This window comes from Cnephaeus nilssonii, assembly GCF_951640355.1.
Source record: "Cnephaeus nilssonii genome assembly, chromosome: 21".
In the NCBI taxonomy this organism is placed as follows: Eukaryota; Metazoa; Chordata; class Mammalia; order Chiroptera; family Vespertilionidae; genus Cnephaeus; species Cnephaeus nilssonii.
Window position 1 is genome coordinate 2,730,000 of NC_137092.1, and position 22,744 is coordinate 2,752,743.

The 22,744-nt window shown below is 58.0% G+C and overlaps 1 protein-coding gene across 7 annotated transcripts in view; it reads left to right on the top strand.

The window, feature by feature from the left end:
- CDC14A (cell division cycle 14A) overlaps window positions 1-22,570 on the top strand; it is a 68,811-nt gene extending 46,241 nt beyond the window's left edge. For 3 of the 7 annotated variants that reach the window (XM_079760874.1, XM_079760875.1, XM_079760876.1), the window contains exons 10-15: window positions 3,023-3,161; window positions 7,265-7,424; window positions 8,414-8,529; window positions 9,197-9,247; window positions 10,418-10,540; window positions 11,537-15,415. In XM_079760874.1, coding sequence (XP_079617000.1) covers window positions 3,023-3,161; window positions 7,265-7,424; window positions 8,414-8,529; window positions 9,197-9,247; window positions 10,418-10,540; window positions 11,537-12,005 — 1,058 coding nt within the window. In that variant the 3' untranslated portion in view covers window positions 12,006-15,415. Of the gene's footprint in view, window positions 1-3,022; window positions 3,162-7,264; window positions 7,425-8,413; window positions 8,530-9,196; window positions 9,248-10,417; window positions 10,541-11,536; window positions 15,416-20,510 lie in introns of those variants that run through there. The other 4 variants (XM_079760877.1, XM_079760879.1, XM_079760878.1 and 1 more) reach the window with 2 other exon arrangements.
- The last annotated feature ends 174 nt before the right edge of the window (window positions 22,571-22,744 follow it).

Sequence of the window (22,744 nt, forward strand, 5' to 3'; positions counted from 1 at the left end):
AGTGACTTGCGGGACTGGGCTGTGTAAAGGGCTCTCTGGTCTCAGGGGGCACGTTGGGGCAGGGTCCTCCGGGTTACGGGATTTAGCACACAGACATGCGGGCCGCCCAGGGGCATTTCAGTGTCAGATGAACGACGAGTGCTTTTTAAATGTGTCTCAGATGTGGAGGGAGCATACGTGCTGCATGTTCTCTGCAGCCCGTGCCAGCTGCTCAGCAGACGGGAGGACACGTGCCCGGAGCCTCCATGGCCGCGTCTTTGGTTTCAGTGCTGAGAGGCGGCTCTGGCCTCCCTGGGCTGCCCCCCCCCCCCACCCCCCCCGCCCTGCTCCCCACATGCAGCGTCTCCGAGCGCCACTGGGGGCGCTGTTCCCACGCCGTGGAGTTTGGGCTCGTGGTCTGGTCCCTGTGGGGGTTGCGCTGTCTTTCCCGGCGCCTGGCGCTGCTGGGGCGGACGTGCTCAGCGAGCGCGCTGGCTCTGACAGGTGAGAACGCCGGCCCGGCTGCTGCTATGTTTGAGGTGTGAGGAGGTGGAGGTACTTTGCTGAGCGTGTGAGAGCAACGGGAAGCTGCCTCTGCAGGGACCCGGGAGGTGGGGGTGAGCGGCACGTGGCCCCCATTTAGATGGGGCTCCTGTGTCAGGCCAGTCCACCCGACAGGCCCCTCCCTCCCGGTTCTTAGCAGGAAGGGGCCCTCGGGGCAGGACTCCCCGACTCTCAGGGGCGTGTCTTTCCTGCTTACCCCATCAGGTCACGTGGAGGGGCGAGGAGGAGGCGGTGAGCGGTGTGCCCGGGTGTGGCCCGTTCACAGCCGAACTGCCTCGCCCTCGAATTTGGTTAGAGATTGCCCGGGCACGCCCTGGCCAGGCAGCTCGGTGGTTTCGTGCGCCATCCTGACAGGCCAAGGCTGCGGGTTTGATCTGGGTTAGGGCGCATCCAAGAACCCACAAACGAGTACATCAGTAAGTGGAACAAGTCCATGGTTCCCTTCTCTCTCTCTCTCTCTCTCTCTCTCTCTCTCAAATAAAACAAATAAAGTAAATAAGAAGATTGCCCAGGCCCACGAAAAAGCCCGCCTTCCACGTATTTCACATTCCCGCGGAAGCCGAGAGCTCCGGGGAGCAGGAAACGCTCACGGGCTCTTGTCTCTCCGGGGGTGACTTTGGCCTGAGGTCTCATCTGGTTCTGTGGGTTTTCACATTAGAATAGCTGGTTGCAGCTCTGGCACGGTGAGCGCCTGGCAGCCTGGACGTGGCGTCTGGTCACAGCGAGGACGCGGTGCAGCGCGTCTGTAGCTCAGTGGTGAGGTTGGTGTGGGAGGCGCAGCTCAGCGTGGACTTCGGCGCCATCCTGACCGGAAGTCCTGGCGTCTGAGCCGTTGAGCCCGGGGTCCGGTCTGCGTGGGGAGCCCCGCTCCCAGGTGGTGACAGCCGCCCGAGCGTTCCAATTGCTGCCGCTTGTGCACACACGTGGGAGCCCTTCGCAGGGATCACGCCCTCGGAGTAATTACCGCTCCGCTGCCTCTCACCGCATCCGTGTCTGCTGCAGGCCCGTTAATTATTTTGACATCCGCCCTAATTAAGTCAGCTTGATTTTCTGGGAATTCAGCCGCCTCGAGCATTTTAACTGAACTTCGAGGAGGAGGCAGCGAGCATCCTCTTCCATGTCCCACGAACTTCGGTGGCTGCCGGGGAGAGAGAACCGGCTGCGCCCCGCGCCTCCCGCAAAGTGCTGTACCGAGCAGGGGTGGGGAACGTCCGGCCCGCGGGCCGGGGAAGGCCCTCGAAATCATTGGGCCCGGCCCTGCCAAGGCATCGGAAGTCAGTTAACCGTCTGACCAAGTAGAGCAGGCTGACGTGTAAGTGGATAGTGTCGTGTGGCCCGCGAATGACGTTATAAATACCCAGATGCCCTTGGCAGGAAACGGCTCCCGCCCGGTGGACAGACCAGAGCCGCTGGAAGGTGTGGCCTGTTAGGACAGTTCAGTGTTCCTCTTCACCTCCTGGTTGAGTCCAGAGAGGGCCAGGGACGCGTGAAATTTTCTAGCACCAACAACGGTTTGGAGAAGGGCCGCGCCGTGCAGTCCTGACGTGTGACTGCTGAGGTTCTGTAGCAGCACGTCAAACGCGAAGGCTGACACGGGCCAAATAAGCGAGGCGTGCGGCCCGTGGGCCGTGAGTTTGACACGCTTGTTCTGTGGGGATTTCAGGACCCGCCTGGCCCTGTGAGGCGGGCGGCGGGGCGGGCGGTAGACAGACCACGTTCCAGCGGCTCGCCCCGCGGCGCCCGCAGCCCCCTCGCCAGGCACGCTTTTACCCACCGTTCAGGTTCGTTAGAACAGGCGTCCTCAAACTACGGTCCTCGGGCCACATGCGGGTGTTTCTGCCGTTTTGTTTTTTTGCTTCGAAATAAGATATGTGCCGTGTGCATAGGAATGTGTTCATAGTGTTTTTTAAACTATAGTCCGGCCCTCCAACGGTCTGAGGGACAGTGAACTGGCCCCCTGTTTAAAAAGTTTGAGGACCCCTGCTTTAGAACCTAGCGAACGCTGCTCTCCTGGGAAGAGCGCAGAGTGCGTTCTTCTTACAGATTAACTTATAGGCTTTATGGAAGGGGGGAGCAGCTTAAGCTTCAGGGGGACCTGAACATTTTCCTCCGGCCCAGGGAGGGGGCGGGGGCACTGGTGTCCCCAGAGGCCAGCGGAGGGGCTCTGGACGCCGACTGGGCCCTGGTCCCGCTCCGGGCCACTGGGCTGTGTTCTGTCCACACGATCTGTGGCCTCGGGAGACCTCTGCAGAGACCAGGACGAATGTCTCCTGGCTCTTACGTCCAAAGAAGAGCCCACAGAGGCCGCAGTTACACGCCCCTCTTCCCAGCGCGTCGGTGTCGGGCAGGTCCCTGGTGTGTGTCAGGAGGTGGCCCCAGGCCGCCCCACACACGCCCTCGTCTGATGAAATGGTCAGTAGCGTTTAAGCAGGCAGGTGCCGGGCGGGTTTGCATCCCGGCTCTGTCCCCTCTCTTGCAGCCGGGCTGGGCAGGACGGGGACGCTGATCGCCTGCTACGTCATGAAGCACTACCGGTTCACGCACGCCGAGGTCATCTCCTGGATCCGAATATGCCGGCCCGGCTCCATCATCGGGCCTCAGCAGCACTTCCTGGAAGAGTGAGTCTGTGGTCCCCACGGGCGGGTCGCCGCTGGGTCCCCGGTCGCCCTGGGATGAAGCTGCATCCGGAGGGAGGGCCCTGCCCCAGGCCCGGCGAGGGGACGGCTCGGCCTCCTCACGGCGCCTGTGGTCTCTGCCGGGCAGGCAAGGAGGAGGCGCAGAGCCACCTGCCCGGTCCCTGTCGCTTCCTGGGGGTGGCCCGGCCACCGTGTGAGTTTCTTCTCATCCCACCTGGCATATGGCGTTTCCTTCTGTTCGCATGTCCGTGAGCAGAACGGAGAGAACACACACACACAGAGCACAGCTGGGGCTGGGGGTGCCTTCGGCGAGGCTGCCGCTCACGGACAGGAGGCGGCTGCCGTGCGGTGCGTCTGAGCGTCACCCGGGCCGGAGGGGGGCGGCGAGTCCCGCCTGTCGTTCTTAGAAGAACACTTACAAGCCTTCCCTGCTGCCCAGACACACGCATTGGCTCCTGTCAAACCCGGTCCCCGGGGGAGAGATTTAACCTGTAGGGGCACGACCCTTCTGGTGTCCCCTCAGCATTTTAGAAACCACCAGCCATCTGCCCACGAATGGGACGAGGAGCCCTGGCCGGTGGGGCTCGGGGGGCGAGTGTTGTCCCGTGCAGAGAGGTCTGGCTGTCCACCTGCCCGCCGGCCCAGCGGCCTGTTGGCTGTCCGCCGGGAGAGGGACAGGGAGCCGCAGTGGTGTCCCTGCAGAGGGCTCCGGGGCGGGCACGCCAGCCCGTGCCCATCGGCAGGCGGGGAGCTCCCGCTTCTGCACAGACTCACACATCCGTGTGTGGCCGGTCCCTAAAGCACGCCGGGGCGCTCTGTTTGGGCTGGAAATCTGCTTTGGAGCCGAGGTTGGACTTCCGACGCCAGAACCAGCAGAAGCGGCGTGGTCTCCTGGGCGGCCGAGTGCGCGGGGATGGGTTCCAGCAGTTTCGTGTCGGCGGGACGCTGAGGCACCAGGGGAGATTCTGTCACGCGTGTGGCGCGTCAGGAAGGGGGACAGTGAGACCCGGGCCTCCTGTGGGCGTGGCTGTTGGGAACGAGCCGCGTCCATCAGGTTCCCACCTCGGAGGGTCCGGGGCGGGGCACCTGTGGCCTCATGTTGCTCAGGGAAGACCGGGCCGCAGCGACGTGTCCGGTGACTTCCCCCAGCAGGTGTGGGAGCCGCAGTGGGGGGCTGAAAAAGGCCCCTGACTGCCCCCCGGAGGGGACGGGGCGTGTCCCGGGCTGGAAGCTGGGCCCCGGGGCCGTGGGGGACATCCGTCTCAGGCTGTGAGGACGGACGAGAGACGTGAGGGATGCAGTGTCAGCGATGACGATGACGCAGACCATGAATGAGGAACACGCTGCTCGGGAGAGAAACGACGCGGAACGTCTTCTGATGGGTTTTCACCGTCAGAGACCCCGAGCGAGGGGGACGGATGGTGCTCCTTCGCGGGAGCAGCGGTGCCCTGGGGGGGAAGGTCAACTCCACCCCGTGACCTCAGGACGCGGGCTCGTCACGCCTGCCAGTCCTCACCCACACGCCCGGGGGTTAATTTCTGTGTCTTTAAAAAATATATATATTTTTACTGATTTCAGAGAGGAAGGGAGAGGGAGAGAGAGAGAATCATGGATCAGCTGCCCCCTGCACCCCCCCCCCCCACTGGGGATGGAGCCCGCATCCCGGGCCTGTGCCCTGACGGGGAATGGAACCACGACCTCCTGGTTCCTAGGTCGATGCTCAACCACTGAGCCACACGGGCCGGGCCCCCATTCTGCTTGTTTTACTTGACGTCCAGTCGGCCGGGTATTTGCCAGCAGGCGAACTTGGCGGAAGGCGCAGACCTCCTCAAGGTCAAGGCGCCTGCGGGTCGTTGGGGGTCTCGTTTCTGACCCAGCAGGTCGGGTGGGACCTGAGACCCCGAGTTTCTCACAAGCACCCAGGTGAGGCGGGGGGTCCCACCCACAAGGTGGACAGGGTCTGGGCTCCCGTCTCTCTGTACTGGCTGCCTCGCTCAGCGTGGTGCTGACAGCATCTGGTAAATGTCACCATAGAACTGAGTGACATCGGAAGTTACCAGGTCAACCAGTGCTTTTTATTTCAGGAAATGACCAAGCACAAGATGAGGAACACCTGCTCAGAGATGGGAAAAATGCTTGGAACTGTCTAACGCTGGAGCTGGAGTTCTTAACCGTGATTGATTCCTCCTGTGTGCGTGTTCAGAATGCGTGTGTGTGTTAGATACAGGCATTGGGTCAAGAAAAGTGGGTTCCATTTAAAAAAAAAATCTATGTAAAAAGTTTCAGAACTTGCTCTTGCTAAAATAGCAACAAGTCGGATCTGAAATATTAGAAGCAGATTAGAATAATGCCTGACAGTCGTGTGGTTTGTTCATCAGAATCACAAGCACCCGGCGTGGGTTTGAATTGGAGCTGTGTGCGACAGTCACATTTTTGCTCCTACAAACGTGGGAATTGCTTTTCGATATTCACTATTACATCCTTCGATTCACTCGACAGTCCATTGGCGTTGAAGCCATTGGCTAAGCAGGAACATGGTCAGGTCTGAAGAATAAGGTGTATTAGAAGAATTTTCGGCAATGGTGGCGTCAGGAATTGATCTCAAAAGTCTCATGCCAATTGCTGTGGGACGTGGGATGGTTTTTGTTTTTGTTTTGTTTCCTGTGTGAAAGGGGTGAGAGGCGAAATAATGATCCTTAGGTTTCGTTGTGAAGTTGGTATTTTGCTTTGAGAGCAGTGATGGAGGGCCAGGATGGAGGGGTGCTACCCCTAGATTAGATTCAGCTAGTTGACTCTGGGGGAATGTCCTAAATCCGTGGTCGGCAAACTGCGCCTCATGAGCCACATGCGGCTCTTTGGCCCCTTGAGTGTGGCTCTTCCACAAAATACCACGGCCTGGGCGAGTCTATTTTGAAGAAGTGGCGTTGGAAGAAGTTTAAAAAATTTGGCTCTCAAAAGAAATTTCAATCGTTGTACTGTTGATATTTGGCTCTGCTGACTAAGGAGTTTGCCGACCACTGCCCTAGGTCATTCCTTTCCTTTCTGGCTACATGTTCTATACCCTCCAACACTCTTTCTAAGCATCTGCCGATGGAACATCCATCAGTACCAAGTATGAGCAGTTCTCTTTGCTTAGCCGTCTCCTTCCGTCTCCCGTCTCCCAGGTCGTGGGTGCCGCTGACATTGTCCTCTGACGCCAAGTGAGAGGGTCTCATTCGCCCGATTCTCGAATCCAGGAGCGTCCCCTGTCCCCGCGGCCGCCCTGGGGTGGTGCTGGGAGCCGTGCGGGGCAGATGACCTGGGTTGAGTACAGAGAGGGAGGGTTTCCAGACGACATGACCACTGTGGCTTTGGGTGGACACGGGGAAGGCTGGGTCGCGCTGGGAGGACGCGTCCGGACTGGAAGGGTGACGAAGGTCGCGGGGATGCTGTGGGCAGGCCTCGTCAGGAAGTGCGGAGGAGGGCGGTCAGCTCCGAACAGAAGCAGCCCACAGAGAACCGTGTGCTCGCAATTCAGAGGCAGAGACAAGGCAGCTGGCCTGCCTCCCTCTGGGGGGATTCAAAGAGTAGATGTTAGCCCGGCCGGGTGGCTCAGTGGTTGAGCGTCAACCTATGAACCGGGAGGTCAAGATTCGATTCCCGGTCAGGGCACATGCCCGGGTTGCCGGCTCCATCCCCAGTGGGGGGCGTGCAGGAGGCAGTTGATCCACGATTCTCTCTCATCATTGATGTTTCTCTCTCTCCCTCTCCCTTCCTCTCTGAAATCAATAAAAATATATTTTTAAAAACAACAAGGGGGCTCACAATCTTCTGCGATGGAATTTGTCCTGAGCATCTGAGGACCTTAGCGGTCAACCCCGTGGCGACCGGGACCTGGACCAGAAGACGGTCATGTGTGTTTTGTATAGGATTTAATTGCTGTGGCTTCAGAAAGTGACTTTGTTTTCCTTACCCCCAGACTTTGTCATCGCTCTGTTCTGCTTCGTAAATGTTTATCTGCTCGTCTTTTTATTGACAAGACGTCGTACCTCTGAGATGATGGTGTGTGTTGTAAAGGGCATTTTGCTCTCCTCTCCTTCCGACAGGAAACAAGCATCGTTATGGGTCCAAGGAGACATTTTTCGATCCAAATTGAAAAGTAGACCGTCCAGCGAAGAAAGTATTAATAAAATTCTTTCGAACTTGGATGACATGTCTATTGGTGGAAACGTATCCAAAACACAGAACGTGGAGCGGTTTGGAGAGGTGAGTCTCCCCGGGAGGTGTGGGGATCCCCCTAGGACTCCCGTCCTGCACGTGGACTCACAGGGCGTAGCTTCTTTCTTCTCTGAGCGGCCAGAGGACCAGAATCTCAGGCGTGGAGTCCTCCTCCCCTAAAGCAAGACGGGGTGACCACGCCCAGAGCCCGGTTTGGGGAGGTCACCCTGGCACTGGTGGGGTAGGAGGCCTCTGTGTGGCTGGGGGAGCGGGGGGAAGGCCAGGGAGCTGGGGATGGGGGAGCGGGCCGGGGACACAGTGGCAGTGAGGAAGGAGAGAAGAGGGACTCGAGGGCTCTGCGAACCCCAAACTTTTGACGGATCAGAAGCAACTTCTTAGGAAAACGACATCTTCGCTGTCCACGTTCCTCCGTCTCACAGACGCAGCGTCGGGGAGCCGACCGGAATGCTCGCGATGACGCTGCTAAGAATTCCGTCCTCGTCTTTCCCTCCCCTCCTCTCACGTCTGCTCTCACTCCTTCCTATTTCAGGCTCTCCTTCCTCTGTCGTTTCCCCACGACGACGCGTCCCTCCCTGTCCCCCAGCGCGCAGCGTGTTATCTGACGGGTCCTTTGGTCAAGGCTCCCCCGCAATGTCACGTTAGCGTCAGGGGCACAACCTCGCGATTAGACATTCACGTGACGAAACGATCACCCACCTCATACCATACGTGGTTATGACAACATATTGTAAAGTTCTTAACTTATTGGGGTGACCTGGTTAGTAACATCGCATAGATTTTGGGCATGCACGACCCTGCATCCTCTGTAACATGCCTTTGACTATCTTCCCTGTGCTGGACTTCACATTCTCTAATGCACACGCGAACAGGGTTGAGTTCACAGTGCATCAGAGCGATGCAAGATAACCTGTGTGAAAGACACCTGCACGCAGAGGTGACCTGCCACCCAGTAAGACATCTACCAAAGCCAGTTCCTCACCATGCCCTTTCTGAGGAACGTGCACGTTTCCCCCCAGAATAACTTGGAAGAGGATGAGGATGTGGAGATGAAGAACAGCATAACCCAGGGAGACAAACTACGTGCCTTAAAGAGCCAGCGCCAGCCACGCTCCTCGCCGCCCTGCGCTCTCAGGTAGAGATCTGAAACCTGGACCTTCATGTTGTGTCCCACAGGTGGACAGGATATTTAACGCCCCCCCACCCCCTCTCTCTTTTTAAAAAAATCATTTTTATTGATTTCAGAGAGGCAGGGAGAGGGAGAGAGAGAAACATCAATGATGAGAGAGAATCATGGACCGGCTGCACCCTGGCCAGTGTGTTCAGTGGTTAGAGCGTCGGCCTGGGCACTGAAGGGCCTTGGGTTCGGTTCCCAGTCACGGGCACGCACCTGGGTTGCAGGATCCATCCCCGGGTGGCACCTGCGGGAGGCACCCAATCGGGGTGTTGCTCTCACATTGATGTTCCCCTCCCTCCCTCCCTCCCTCCCTCCCTCCCTCCCTCCCTCTCCATCTAAATTCAGTTGAAAAGTATCTATGGGTGAGGATTAACAGAAGCAAACGAAACAAGGGCAAACAAAAACCAATTTTTTTGTTCCTCTAAGTGGAATTCAAAATGAAACGAAAAGGCTGCAGTCCCTTCCCGCCGGCTCGGGGCGCTCTGTCCAGTGAAGGAAGTGCGGCCTGTTCCCCAGGGCCGCCCTGCTGCCCGTGGGACGCCCTCCCGGCGCTGACCGCGCGTGTGCCTCGGTCTCGGCCGGCGGGGGAGCCGGGACCCTGAGCGCCTGTCTCTGCTCTTTGTAGGTTGGAGGACCTGAAAGGGCACCCGAGGGCAGTGGTGGCCCAGCCTCTCAGGTACGGTGACCGGAGCCCCGCAGCTGGGAGCTCCCACATCACCCGCCTCCGACTGCGCCCCGGGCCCGAGCCGGGGGTGGGGGCCTTGTCCCCGCCGGGCCGTTGGATGTTGATACCGCCATTCGAGGGCCACACAAACGTACCAGCTTAAAAACCGGCCTGCTGTGGTTGGCCGAACATTGAACTCACCCCAGTGCCTGGGCAGGGCCAGGCCAAAGGGTTTCTCGGGCCCGACACGGCCCGCGGGCCGGACGTTCCCCCCCCTGCGAACCGGGGAGGATGAGCTGCACACCGCGCTTCCCTGCTTCAGCCCCTTCCTTTCTGAGGCGATGGGCCTCATGTCCCACGCCCCCCAGGAGAAGGGGTTCCGTGCTCCTGAGCGCCCCCGGGGCCGGGTGGCTGTGACGGTGACCGGTGACCCCGGCACGGGGGGGGTCTGATGAAGGCCATTGGCGGGCACAGCCCTTTCGAGCTGGTGCTCGATCTTGCTGCGAAGGGAGAACACTTTGGCTCTCCCCCTTCCGATGTTTGCACGTGTTGTTGCCTCCTTTCTTTTCTCGCTGTTTTTTTCCTCCTCTGCCCTCCACGCGGAGAGGACCCGTTAGCGTTTTTCTGGGGAAAAGTCCCCTGAGTGCTCTCGGGTCGTGTCAGGCCATCGGGGGACCAGGACCCAGTGAGGGCTCGGCGAGGGCAGGAGAGCAGTTTGACCCAAACCGGGACGCCCTGGGAGAAGGCGCGGGGCCCAGAGGAGAGAGGAAGTGGTCACACAGCAAAGCCACGGGAGGAGAGATGGGAGGTCCCGCCAGAGGGATCTGAGGGGATCAGAATCGGAGATGCGACTGGCAGTTGGGATAAGGCACAGCCGTGGCCTCGCCCAGGCCAGGGGCGGGGGGAGGAGAGGACAGATGAACAGGGCAAGGACCCGTGAGGCACACGAGGAGGGGAGGGGACCCAGGATGGCGGGAGGTGAAGAGCAGGGCGTGGGGTCCCGGGTTGGACCCCAGCACGGCCACTCGCAAAGGGGGCTGAGCGCCGAGGCCCCCCCAAGAGCGGCCGGCACAGACCCATGTCTGGGTGGCGGCTGCCAGGACCTCTGCCGCTCGCTCGTTTATCCCCCCCTCGCCGATGGCTGATGTCAGCGTGACACTCTGCTCTCTTTTCTCCCCAAAGACTGGCTTCTTCGCCACAAGGGTCTGCGTCTACTCTGAAGATCTGCAAAGTGGCTTCGTCCCCGTCCGCCACGGCCAAGCGCATCGCCAGGGGCACCTTGGCCTCGGGCGCCAGTTCGAGGAGGTAACTCGCCCCCCTCCGAGGTGCTGGGTGCAGGCAGCAGCAGGGCGTTTGGCTGCCCTTGGTCGGGGGGTTGGGGTGGGGAAGAAACCCCAAAAGGCTCTGTGCCCTCCGGGGCCCCTGTCCCTTGCCCTGAATTGTGGGGACGAGGCTGTGGAGGGCGTGGCGAGCGGCACCCTCCCTGTAGTTCGCCTGATCTGAAAGCGGAGCTGAGTGGTATGTGCTGAGGACACAGCTGATGGTCATTTCTCCCGAGGTGGCCGGGACGGTTCACGGAGCCGTGTGATCAAATCTGTATGAGTTCAAGCTCACGCTTCTCACTCTTTGCTTAGAGTTCACTTACTTCCTCCTCAGGAGCCATAGCACCCTGATCTCAGGTCGAATAGCACCCCAATCTCATGTCCGATAGCACCTGATCTTGCATCCAATAGCACCCCGATCTCAGGACCAACAGCACCCCAATCTCGCATCCTATGGCACCCCAATCTCAGGTCGAATAGTACCCCAATTTCACGTCCAATAGCACCCCGATCTCAGGACCAGTAGCACCCTGATTTCACGTCCAGTAGCACCCTGATCTCAGGACCAACAGCACCCTGATTGCAGGACCAGTAACACCCCGATCGCAGGACCAACAGCACCCCGATCGCAGGACTAGTAACACCCCGATCGCAGGACCAACAGCACCCCGATCGCAGGTCCAACAGCACCCCGATCGCAGGTCTAGTAACACCCCGATCGCAGGACCAGTAACACCCCGATCGCAGGACCAGTAACACCCCGATCGCAGGACCAGTAACACCCCGATTGCAGGTCCAACAGCACCCCGATCGCAGGTCCAGTAGCACCCTGATCGCAGGACCAACAGCACCCCGATCGCAGGACCAATAACACCCCGATCTGCCCTCTGTCCCCCGCACTGTCCTCGCAGGCCCCCCAGTGCCGTGCTGTGTCTGGGCCCGAGCCCGGTAGCATGGCCTTCGTGTCCTGTTCCCGCAGCTTCTCCGTGAACTCGCGGCTGGCCAGCTCCCTGGGGAACCTGAGCGTGTCCTCGGAGGACCCGGACAACAGGAAGACCTCGCCCTGCAAGGTGGGCTTCACCGCCAGCCCCTTCGCCAACCTCAACGGCAGCTCCCAGGCGTCTTCCCGAACCTGCCCCGAGCTCAACAACAACCAGTACGGCCGCAGCCCCCCGAGCAGCCAGCGGGGCCCCCCGAGCGCCAAGACGGAGGAGCTGGGCCCGGGCCCCGCCGCCCCCGGCTCCCGGGCCTCCTACACCGGCCTGTCCTCCTCCTCGGCCCGGTTCCTGAGCCGGTCCATCCCCGTAAGTACGCAGACGCCGCCGCTCGGCCCTCAGAGCCCCGATCGCAGCTTCGGGGCCTCGCCCTCCTCGCCCTCGTCACCCTCCTTGCCCTCCTCGCCCCGGCTGCCCCCAAAGAGATTCAACAGCACCAAGGAGGCCTTCTGAGCGCCCCTCTCTGTGCCGGGACCGTGGGCGCACCCCGTCCACCCGCCGGCTCCCCGTCAAGTAAACGCCCAGCTTCCACCGCGCTCCTCCTCCCTCCTTTCTCCTCCCTGCGCCGCGGACACGCTGACCTCAGTTCTCTGATCGCCGCGGGCCTGCTCCGAGCCGGAGTGGTTCCCACGGCAGACAGGGTGCTGGGCGGCCCCCTCCGCGCCGTGCGTTAAAGGGTGAATCGTGAGCAGTGTCTGCTCAGCACGGAGCCCTAGGTCCTGGAGCGTGTCCCCTCTGCAGGGCACTGGCCCAGCACTAACCCGGTGGCCCGGGAGGTGAGCACAGGAAGGCTCATGGGGGTCCCTGGGGTGCAGGGAGAAGCAGGATGTCAGGAGGACGGGTGCAATGAGCTGCCGTCCCCCGCCAGGCTGGATGGACGCTCCCCAAACACCTTACCCGCAGGCTCTTTAATCGGGACCAGCCCCCTTTCATGATGGGGGGGTCCCTGTTGGGGTAAAATCTTTAAACAAAAAGAATCTTTGCATTGATTTTAGAGAGGAAGGGAGAGAGAGAGACATCAATTGGCTGCCTCCTGCACGCCCCCTACTGGAGACCGAGCCTGCACCTCGGGCATGTGCCCTGACCGGGAATCGAACTGGTGACCTCCCGGTGCATGGGACGACGCTCAACCAATTGAGCCACGCGGGCATTTTGATGGTCTCAAAGGGAACTGAGGACTCTGGGGTGTGAGTTCTGATTTGGGGGAACGAGGGCAGGAAAGGAAGGAGAGAGAGCTCGCACAGGACAGGGCCTGTGGGCCAACGTGAGCGGCCACACCGATTCCCCCGGGTCCCCCTCGCGCCCACGTTCTTCCGACGTGTGTTTCCCGTGTTATCTGGAGAGCTGGTTCCGCAGGCGAGGAGGGGGCGAGCTGGCGCAGCGTGCCCCTCCGCCCAGCGGTAGCCCCGTGGGCGACAGTGAGTGGGACCCACGTCCTCAGACGGCAGATCAGAAACCCTTTTTCTAACATGGAGATAAACTGTGAATGTGTGTGTGTATGCAGTGTGCATACGCACATACGTGTGTGCAGTGTGTACATGTATGTAGCGTGCGTGTTTGTATGCAGTGCGTGCATGTGTGTGTGTTAGTTGAACTCTCGGCCATGCCCACCTCTACTCAGGCCTTGTTCTAAGTTCCCCCCCTTGTCCACACGTCCTTCGGCCGCATCTCCCCCGACTATTCCCAGGGGCATGTTGGACCATCACGCTACATTCCTGTGCAGATCAGGGCCCAGGCAGTGGCCAGCTCACCCCCCCCCCCCCGCTTTCTTTGACCCGAATCCCACTCTGCTGTGGGTGCCTGCGTGTCGGCGAAGCCTAAATCCTCGCGGTGGCGGCGGCTGCTGGGAACAGTCATGTGTTTGCATGTGCACAGCTGGGTTCGAGGTCAGGTCCCGCGCCAGGAGGGGAGGCGCCTGTGCTTGCACCTGCTGCTGGAGGCCGGCCCTGCCCCGTGCAGAGCAGGTGTTAGGTGTAGAGCCGGGTCCGTGAGCTCCTTGCCGAGGTCACGGCTGAGGCTGGGCACCCGGAGCGTCCGTGGTTGGGCCGGAAGCAGCCTGTTCGGGGTCTCCGCGTGGCCGGTGGAGTTCGCAGATGCCTGTCGCTGCCTCGCCTCCTGCTTGCATAACCTCATCTTGGCTTCAGTCGCTATTTTCTTATTTTCTGTCTCCTCCTCCTCATCTCCTTCTGGCCCGAAGAGGGTAATTTTCCAATAATTAAATTGAAAGTCAGAGTCTGTGTGGGCGGCGGCTGCTCGCTCCCTCCTCTCCCCTTAACGTTGTCATTTTCTTGTAAAGAAAACGCGTTTCTAAGTAGAGCTGCCAGCGGGGTACGTTTTCCCCTCCCAGCCCCCGGGAGGCAGCCGCGGGCCTCCTCGCTGCCCTGCCTCCTTCGTCTCCGCCTCACCCCCTGTCCTGGGGGCTGCCCGCCCTGCGGCCTGTGGCAGGAAGTCTGTGCACACGGAAACCCCGTTTTATGAGGCACAGCAGGGGCGTGTGAGTTTCCCTGTGGGCCCACTGCAGCTTTTCTTTCTTTTTTAAAAAAAATATATTTCTATTGATTTCAGAGAGGAAGGGAGGGGAGAGAGAGAGATAGAAACATCAATGATGAGAGAGAACCATGGATCGGCTGCCTCCTGCATGCTTCATGCTGGGGATCGAGCCTGCAACCCGGGCATGTGGCCTTGACAGGAATCGAACCGTGACCTCCTGGTTCACAGGTCGACGCTCAGCCACTGAGCCCCGCCGGCCGGGCAGGCGGCTGTCCTGAGGGTGTGGGGCTCTTGTTTACAGAACCAGCCCTGCTCCTGATGCCCCTGAGGATGTGATGTCCCAAGTCCTCAGGGAGGACAGGAGGCTGTGTGGCCGTCCCCTCCGTACGTGGGAGAAAGACCCAGAAAGCCCTGGGGCTCGGGCGTCTAACGTGTTAGAAGCTGCGTTAGCGTCGCTTCTGAGAGCTGCGATGTCTCCCGCGTTCTCCGCAGCTGCTCCGCCCCGGGAGGATGGCGGCCGATGCCCCCCCCCCCCCCCCCCCCGCCGGCCTGTCTCAGCGCTCCCCACAGGCAGGGGCCGGGGCCGGGCTCCTGGGGCCCAGCGGCCGCCGGCGGGTCTGTTCCTCTGGCCCCTCGGCTGGTCCCGAGGCTCCTGCTGCCCCGGGCGAGGGGCGAGTGTCGCCTTCGGTGACCCACTTGCAGGGAGAAGTCGGCTCCCTCTGACACCCAGGGCGGTGTTTGCCAGCGCTGAGAGCTGGGGGGCGTGTGACGGGGCGTGGGCGGGGGAAGTGTTCTATCAAGGTGACATTACCCGAATGTTCTGTATTGAATATTCCCTCTCTTCTTGTTGAGAGACTCCCCACCGAGCCGGGTGCATGCACCTTGTCCTCACCTGACCCCCAGGCCCAGGTCATGTCATGGTGCCTCCCCTCAGCTCTTGGTCTTAATCTCCTCTCTTCTCACTTTGCATTTTTAAAAATATATATATTTTATTGATTTTTTTACAGAGAGGAAGGGAGAAGAATAGAGAGTTAGAAACATCGATCAGCTGCCTCCTGCACACCTCCTACTGGGGATGTGCCCGCAACCAAGGTACATGCCCTTGACCGGAATCGAACCTGGGAACCTTGAGTCCGAAGGCCGACGCTCTATCCACTGAGCCAAACTGGTCAGGGCTCTCACTTTGCATTTTGAAAAGTATGTATTTTTATTGATTTCAGAGAGGGGGGAGAGAGGAGAGAGAGAGAGAGGTCAATAATGAGGGAGAATCACTGATTGGCTGTCTCCTGGAATGGAACCGTGACCTCCTGGTTCATAGGCCGATGCTCAGCCCTGAGCCATGTTTCCGATGGAGCATCTTGGAGCCCCCCCCCCCCCCCCCCCCCCCCCCCGGGCGGAGAGCCTTTCCTCGTGCCGCCGCGGGACCGTGCGCCATCCCACGGCGCGCTCCGTCACGGTCCCCGCTCTCTCCCCTGCTGGCGGTTGCGTGTCTCGGGGGCCTCCTTGTTTTTCTCGGGTTCCACGGTCTAGTGGGCGCCTCGTACGTATTTACTGGACGGAACGCTGGCTAACGTGTTGAGGGTCACGGACGCCGAGCAGAGGGAGAAGGTGGTTAGGGGCGCTCCGTCCTCTTCCCGAAACACGCAGGCACGCTGACCCCGGGGTCAGCGTTCGCTTTCACAGGCACCAGCTGAGGGGTGCGTGGTCCTGCACACGTGGCTTCAGTAAAAGAAGAGACGGTAGATCTCTTTGAGAAATGCAGGTGCGCTCTCGGTGCCCGGGTGAGCTGGAGACCCTGGCGCCCAGTTCCCCGGGAACGGGTGGGCTTCTCGGAGCGGCGGGGGCCAGCCAGGCTCCGCAGCCGGTCACTGACAGTGAGCTCCTGTGGCTGCTGAAAAGCAGAATAAAACCCCTGGGGGCATGCGGGGGCGCAGGGGGGATCTATTAAAGTCTGTAGGAAGAGGGAGTATCTTAGGCGCATTTTAGTTAACCCAAGTCGGCTTGGCCCTGGGCCCCTGGAGCGGCTGGAGGACCCACAGGAGGATGTAAACGCTCTCCCGGCCGCTTCATCGCACGCCTTCGCGCCCGTTTCCAAAGCCTGTTCAGCCACGGGTCTGCCCGCGCCCCTGGAGGAGCGTACCGGGTGGCCAAGGCGGGTGCTCTGTGTGTGGGGCGCAGTGCACACGCTTCGCATGTGGTTAACTCAGAAGCAGCACACACGCTGGGAGAGCCAGGAGGAGGCGGGATCGCAGAGGCAGTCACCCCTCCCCAGCGTCCACCCCCCCCATTTGCTCATTAAAACGGAACACACTGGAGTTAAATGTAAACTAAGGCACCGTGTTGCCACGCGTGTGCTTTACCCCCTTTCACCGTCTGTGCCAGTAAAACAAAACCCTTCTTAAGGCCTTTTCCTCCGTCGTTAGAACTCAAACCAAGGGTAACCAGGGAGCTGCTCTTTCCTCCTTGAAGGACTTGGGAAAGGTGGGGGGCGGGGGGTGGAGCGAGCGTGGCAAAAGCACGTGGGGACGTAGAGCCAGGGTTTGGACCCAGTAGGAGATTGACATGCAGGCCCCGGGGTCCTGTGTCCAAGGTGTTTGAACGTGAAGATAAGCCTCATTCATTTGCTGGCAAAGACCACAATCTTTCATATTCCTCACTGTTCTCTGCTTCTGATCGCCATCGCGTAGGCTCATGTAGTAAAGACCTGCCGTATTTATCGCTCTGATCATTAGCTGCTTTCCCACCACGATTAGGTAACTGGGCTGTTTAAAAAAGAAACACCCGGAACAGCTGACTCTTTAAAGCACTACCTACACCTGCCAGCACAGCCTCGGAGCAGGGTTCCAGGGAAGAACAAATTGTCTTGATCTCCTTACCTAACATTTGTTTCATGTAAAATCTAACTGCTCTCAGGGAATAAGACTTCTTTTATTTTGACACAATTTATTTTGGGGGCTGCACATTTAAGGCAACTTTATGCTCATTTTCCAGGTTGATTATGGCTGTGTTATTAATTTTATGGTATGCATTTCATATCTTCACGATAAGCTTATCTGGTCTGAACTCAGTATAACCCGCTGGAACTTACCGGTCCCGAGAAAGCAAATGTTCTATTTGAGTAATGAAAATCTCTTGATTATAGAAATAAGTGCTTGATTATATTATAAATATTACTTGTAAGATAATATTTATGCCTCAGGTCTCCCTCCCTCCATTTTCATTGCTCTCCCCCCCCTTTTTTAGTACTTAAGATGCATTAGGTATTACTTCTTATGGCAATGATAAAAACAATTGGCCAAGCATAATGAAAGCTTGAATCAGAATGCTGAATCCTGGGTGTTTTATAAAGAAAATGTGTTCTAGAATAGTCCCGAAAGCGATTTGGATTCAGTCCTATTGGGAATCATGTTAATACTCATTCTTGCCGTGCGTTCAGGTGTGTGTGTGTTACAGTGCCCGACCCTCTCCTGGTTTGAAATCTTGGTATAAACCACATCCTGTAGGGAGACGTGCCAAGCCCTTTTCCTTCTTTCTAGCGGCACTCTTAACCTTTCACCTCGTCCTGAAACTTGCAGCCTCGAGACCCCCAGCCCCCACCCCCACCAAACCGTCCCTGCCCACCCCTCGCCTCATCTCCCACTTGTGCCCATTGCCACCTCACCCTCAGTTTGTTCTCATGAAACGCGGACACCTTGGTCTTTTCATTCCACGTCTGTGTGGGAGTGTGGTGGTGGCCCTCTGAGGGCGCAGGGGCGTGAGCTGTTGGCTCACGGTGTTGATGGAGACTTCCTTAGTAAGTGGCTGTGGGTAGGGTATACAGTTCTGGGACTTTAAAGGTAAACAGAGATAGTCTGAATCTTTTAGTAAATTACTTGCAAAATGGACAGATTCCTTTTTTACTGGTCCCTGTACCGTCAACAGAACGGGCCGGCCCCAGCACTGATACGACCGAGTCATAAAATGCTGCTGCGGACGATTGGGCAGAGATTCTCGGGGGCGGAGGGGAGGGCCCGTGAGCACATCCAGTAAACCTTGTTCGGAGGCGTTGAAGTAGGAGAACTGGGCAGGGGGTTTGGTTAATGTTTGAACTGATTGGTGCTGCTGCTTTCTGACTGCTGTTTGCTGCTCAGAAGTCGCTGTTAGGCAGCTGGTTTCTCCCTCTGTCTTTCCCTGGTTTACTTTTACGACCAGAGCCTTCTGATGACGTTCCCCGGCACGCTCCTTTACATGTCAGTATCGGACGTGATCAGGGAGGAACGTGCACTGTTTACTTTTTAAGAATCTTCCCACTGTTTCTTGGGGACTGCCTGACTCTTCCGCACAAATGCTTTGGGCACTGAAGGTCAGAGTTCAAAGCTTGTGCTTTGTGTCTCCCCTAAAAGGAAAGGGTTTGTAAGGTATTTGCATTAAATTCGCCCTTTCTCAAGGAATTCATTTAAGGGCCTGCCCATTCTACTGCATTAGAGGCACTAACGTTCATTCGCTGTGTATTGCGTTGCATTCAAAATTATATATATTCTTAAAGTCTATTCTAATAATCCCCAATTTAGTTACAGGTGTCTATTTCTGAGTAAAATTCAGTATTATTGCACAAGAGCATGGAAGCGAGTTGAGCCCTACCTACCGATTTTCAAATAACATTTAATTTGTCATCACTACTAATAAATTAGTGAGTTTTTAAAAAAATATATTTTAATTCATTTCAGAGAGGAAGGGAGAGGGAGAGAGAGATAGAAACATCAATGATGAGAGAGAATCAAGAATCAGCTGCCTCCTGCACGCCCCACACTGGGGATCGAACCCGCAACACAGGCATGTGTCCTTGACCAGAATTGAACCCGGGACCTTTCAGTTCACAGGCCGACGCTCTATCCACTGAGCCAAACCGGCCAGGGCAGTTAGTGGGCTTTTTGATCCTCATCTGAGGATACGCTTACTGATTTTCTTTGAGAGAGAGATCAGTTGCCTCCCATTCGCAGCCAGCCAGGGATCCAACCCGCCATCGAGGCGCGGGCCCTGACCGGGAATCGAACCTGCAGCCTTTTGGTGTTCGCGACAACTGGGCCCCCAGCCGGGGCCGTTGGACAGCCTTCAAACATGCAAACCTTTCTTGCCGCCACTTTGGGAATTGCACACCCCTCCTTAGCCGATGCTTTGGGAATTGCACACCCCTCCTTAGCCGATGCTTTGGGAATTGCACACCCCTCCTTAGCCGATGCTTTGCGTCTCTCATCTGCCCCCTCGTGCATCTCCCCGGCCTTCTGTAGAGCAGGCCCCAGGGCCGCGGGGAAGGCAGGCAGGCAGGAAGGAAGGAAGGAAGGAAGGAAGGAAGGAAGGAAGGAAGGAAGGAAGGCAGGCAGGAAGGAAGGAAGGAAGGAAGGCAGGAAGGAAGGCAGGAAGGCAGGAAGGAAGGCAGGAAGGAAGGAAGGAAGGAAGGAAGGAAGGAAGGAAGGCAGGAAGGAAGGCAGGCAGGAAGGAAGGCAGGAAGGAAGGCAGGAAGGAAGGCAGGAAGGAAGGCAGGCAGGCAGGCAGGAAGGCAGGAAGGAAGGCAGGCAGGCAGGCAGGAAGGCAGGAAGGAAGGAAGGAAGGAAGGAAGGAAGGCAGGAAGGAAGGCAGGAAGGCAGGAAGGAAGGCAGGAAGGCAGGAAGGCAGGAAGGAAGGAAGGAAGGAAGGAAGGCAGGAAGGAAGGAAGGAAGGCAGGAAGGAAGGAAGGAAGGAAGGCAGGAAGGAAGGCAGGAAGGAAGGAAGGAAGGAAGGAAGGCAGGAAGGCAGGCAGGAAGGAAGGAAGGAAGGCAGGAAGGAAGGAAGGAAGGCAGGAAGGAAGGAAGGAAGGAAGGCAGGAAGGCAGGCAGGAAGGAAGGAAGGAAGGAAGGAAGGAAGGAAGGCAGGAAGGCAGGAAGGAAGGCAGGAAGGAAGGCAGGAAGGAAGGAAGGCAGGAAGGAAGGCAGGCAGGCAGGAAGGAAGGCAGGCAGGAAGGAAGGCAGGAAGGAAGGCAGGAAGGAAGGCAGGAAGGAAGGCAGGAAGGAAGGCAGGAAGGAAGGCAGGAAGGAAGGCAGGAAGGAAGGCAGGAAGGAAGGCAGGAAGGCAGGAAGGAAGGAAGGAAGGCAGGAAGGAAGGCAGGAAGGCAGGAAGGAAGGCAGGAAGGAAGGCAGGAAGGAAGGAAGGCAGGAAGGAAGGCAGGCAGGCAGGAAGGAAGGCAGGCAGGAAGGAAGGCAGGAAGGAAGGCAGGAAGGAAGGCAGGAAGGAAGGAAGGAAGGAAGGAAGGCAGGAAGGAAGGCAGGCAGGCAGGAAGGAAGGCAGGCAGGAAGGAAGGCAGGAAGGAAGGCAGGAAGGAAGGCAGGAAGGAAGGAAGGCAGGAAGGAAGGCAGGAAGGCAGGCAGGCAGGCAGGCAGGCAGGCAGGCAGGAGCTGTGTGATGAGCTGGTGGCTCCGATGGTGGCATTAACCTCCTCTGTCTCTCCCCGCGCAGTCCCTTCAGTCTGAGTATGTTCATTACTAAGGCCCTGCCGTCGGGGACCGCTCGCTGCTCTTAGCGCCACCTCTGCACCGGGACCAGCGCCAGGACCGGCTGCGGGCACACGGATACCTCCGCCGCCCGCCCTCCCGTTAAAGCGACCTTCAGGGGACCCGGCCGCCTGGCCCGACCGCGGCACAGGCAGAGACTGTGACCACACTTCTGAGGACCGTTTTAACGTGGGGGCTGGTTATTCCGAAGGGTTATTTTTAATGCACCGCGGGAATCCATTTCTTATTACGTGTATCTGTACAGTGTCACATGATGTATGTATTATGAACGTAAAAAGCCTATTTTGATAAATTTATATAAATATATACAATGATGGAAAAGTTAGACTATATTTTGACTTAGGTTTTCTTGCTCTTTGCTACCAAAAAAAACCACACATTTGTATTTTGCATCTGTGCAGTATGGTGTTCAGTGCGCTGAGCCGCAGCCCCTCGGGGCAGGAGGCCTGAGGGAGGCGCGTTGGGAGAGGGACGTGTCCCGCCCGGAGCGTGGCCGCAGGTCCTTCCGACGGGGGAGTGGGTCCAAGGTCAGGAGCTGCCCGGGTCTCTCGGCCCTGGCCCAGACCGCGCTTTCCCCTTCGTTTTGGTTGCTGAGCCGCTTAGTGTCGCATCCTCGGGGCTTTTGTGACACTGAGCCTCGCAGCCGGTCAGCCGGTCGCTCGCTGGGTGTTGCTCGGAGAGAGGCTCCTCCGAGGAAGGACTCCCGGGCTCCCAAGCCAGTAGGGTGGCCCGCTTTGGGTGCGAGGCCGCGCTGGCCTGGGACCGCACGTGGTCAGGCACCAGTGTTCACATCCAGGAAGGGGAACAAGGGAGGGGATGCTGCTGGTGGGCCTCTGTGTTTCAGAGAGAAGCCCTGGACACGCAGTGGCTGTGAGGACCCCCCGGGGCCCTGGGTGCCCTGTGGCTGTGAGGACCCTCCGGGGCCCTGGGTGCCCTGTGGCTGTGAGGACCCCCCGGGGCCCTGGGTGCCCTGTGGCCGGTGAGGACCCCCCGGGGCCCTGGGTGCCCAGTGGCTGTGAGGACCCCCCGGGGCCCTGGGTGCCCAGTGGCTGTGAGGACCCCCCGGGGCCCTGGGTGCCCAGTGGCTGTGAGGACCCTCCGGGGCCCTGGGTGCCCAGTGGCTGTGAGGACCCCCCGGGGCCTCGCTCGGAGGGTGCGCTTCTCCAGGCCTCGGAGGTCTGCGGCTGCATTTCCTGGGGAGTCGGGGCCAGCGTCCCGATTCCCCGCGTTGCTCAGCGGATGCCTCTGAAGCGCGTGCCTCTCCCATTGGGTTGTTTATAGTGTATTTATTAGGAGGGGGCCCTGAGACCGTCACACACGCTTCAGCGAAACATCCTGTTCGTTTTATGTCTTACAGTTTTAACAGGCGTTTGAATGAATGTTTGACTCAGGTGGGTTAGCTTAACCTTCAAGAACGACAGTACCAAATAATTGCACTAAGTTGATTTAAAATAAAGAGAAGGGTATGTTTTTAGGGATCACAAATGGTGGAATTAAATTGTATACTTTTTCTAAAGCCGAAATAGTGAAATATTTTATTATGAGTTATTGTAAAAAAGAGAGAGAGAGAGAGATTGGTGAAATGTACAGGCTGGTGGTAGTATTTTTTTAAAAAAATGACCAGTGGGACACCATCCAGGTGACACTGGAGGAGTGGGGCAGGGAGCCACACTGGCATTCTGGTTCTGTGAACACTAACGCGTGTGCAGCTATGAAAATGATTGTAAAAGTGACTGCTGTAAATTTCCCAGACGTCTGTGCGTGCACTCGTCATATGTATCTACATGTGTACGTCTTAAAAATTATTTATACACATGTGCATACATAGGCAAACCAAGAAGAGGATGTATATAATATAGAAAGTATATAGCAAAGTAATTCTACTGCAATAATAAAGAAATCGTTTGACATGTATTTTGTTATGAATAGTTTACCTTCCAAAAGATATTCTGTTCTATTTTGAAGTGTAGAAGGATACACTGCTAATAAATAATAAAAGTTTTATGCCATTCACATGTCCCCTGGCTTTTATCATTTGGACTTGCGTGACGAACGTCCTGAAGTCTCTGTGTAATCGTGTGCTGGGTCCCATCTGGCTGGTGCCTTCGATCGAGTTTCTCCAGTTCTCCGTTTCCTGGAACCCATGACCATGAGCCGTGAGGAATCTTTGAACGGCCT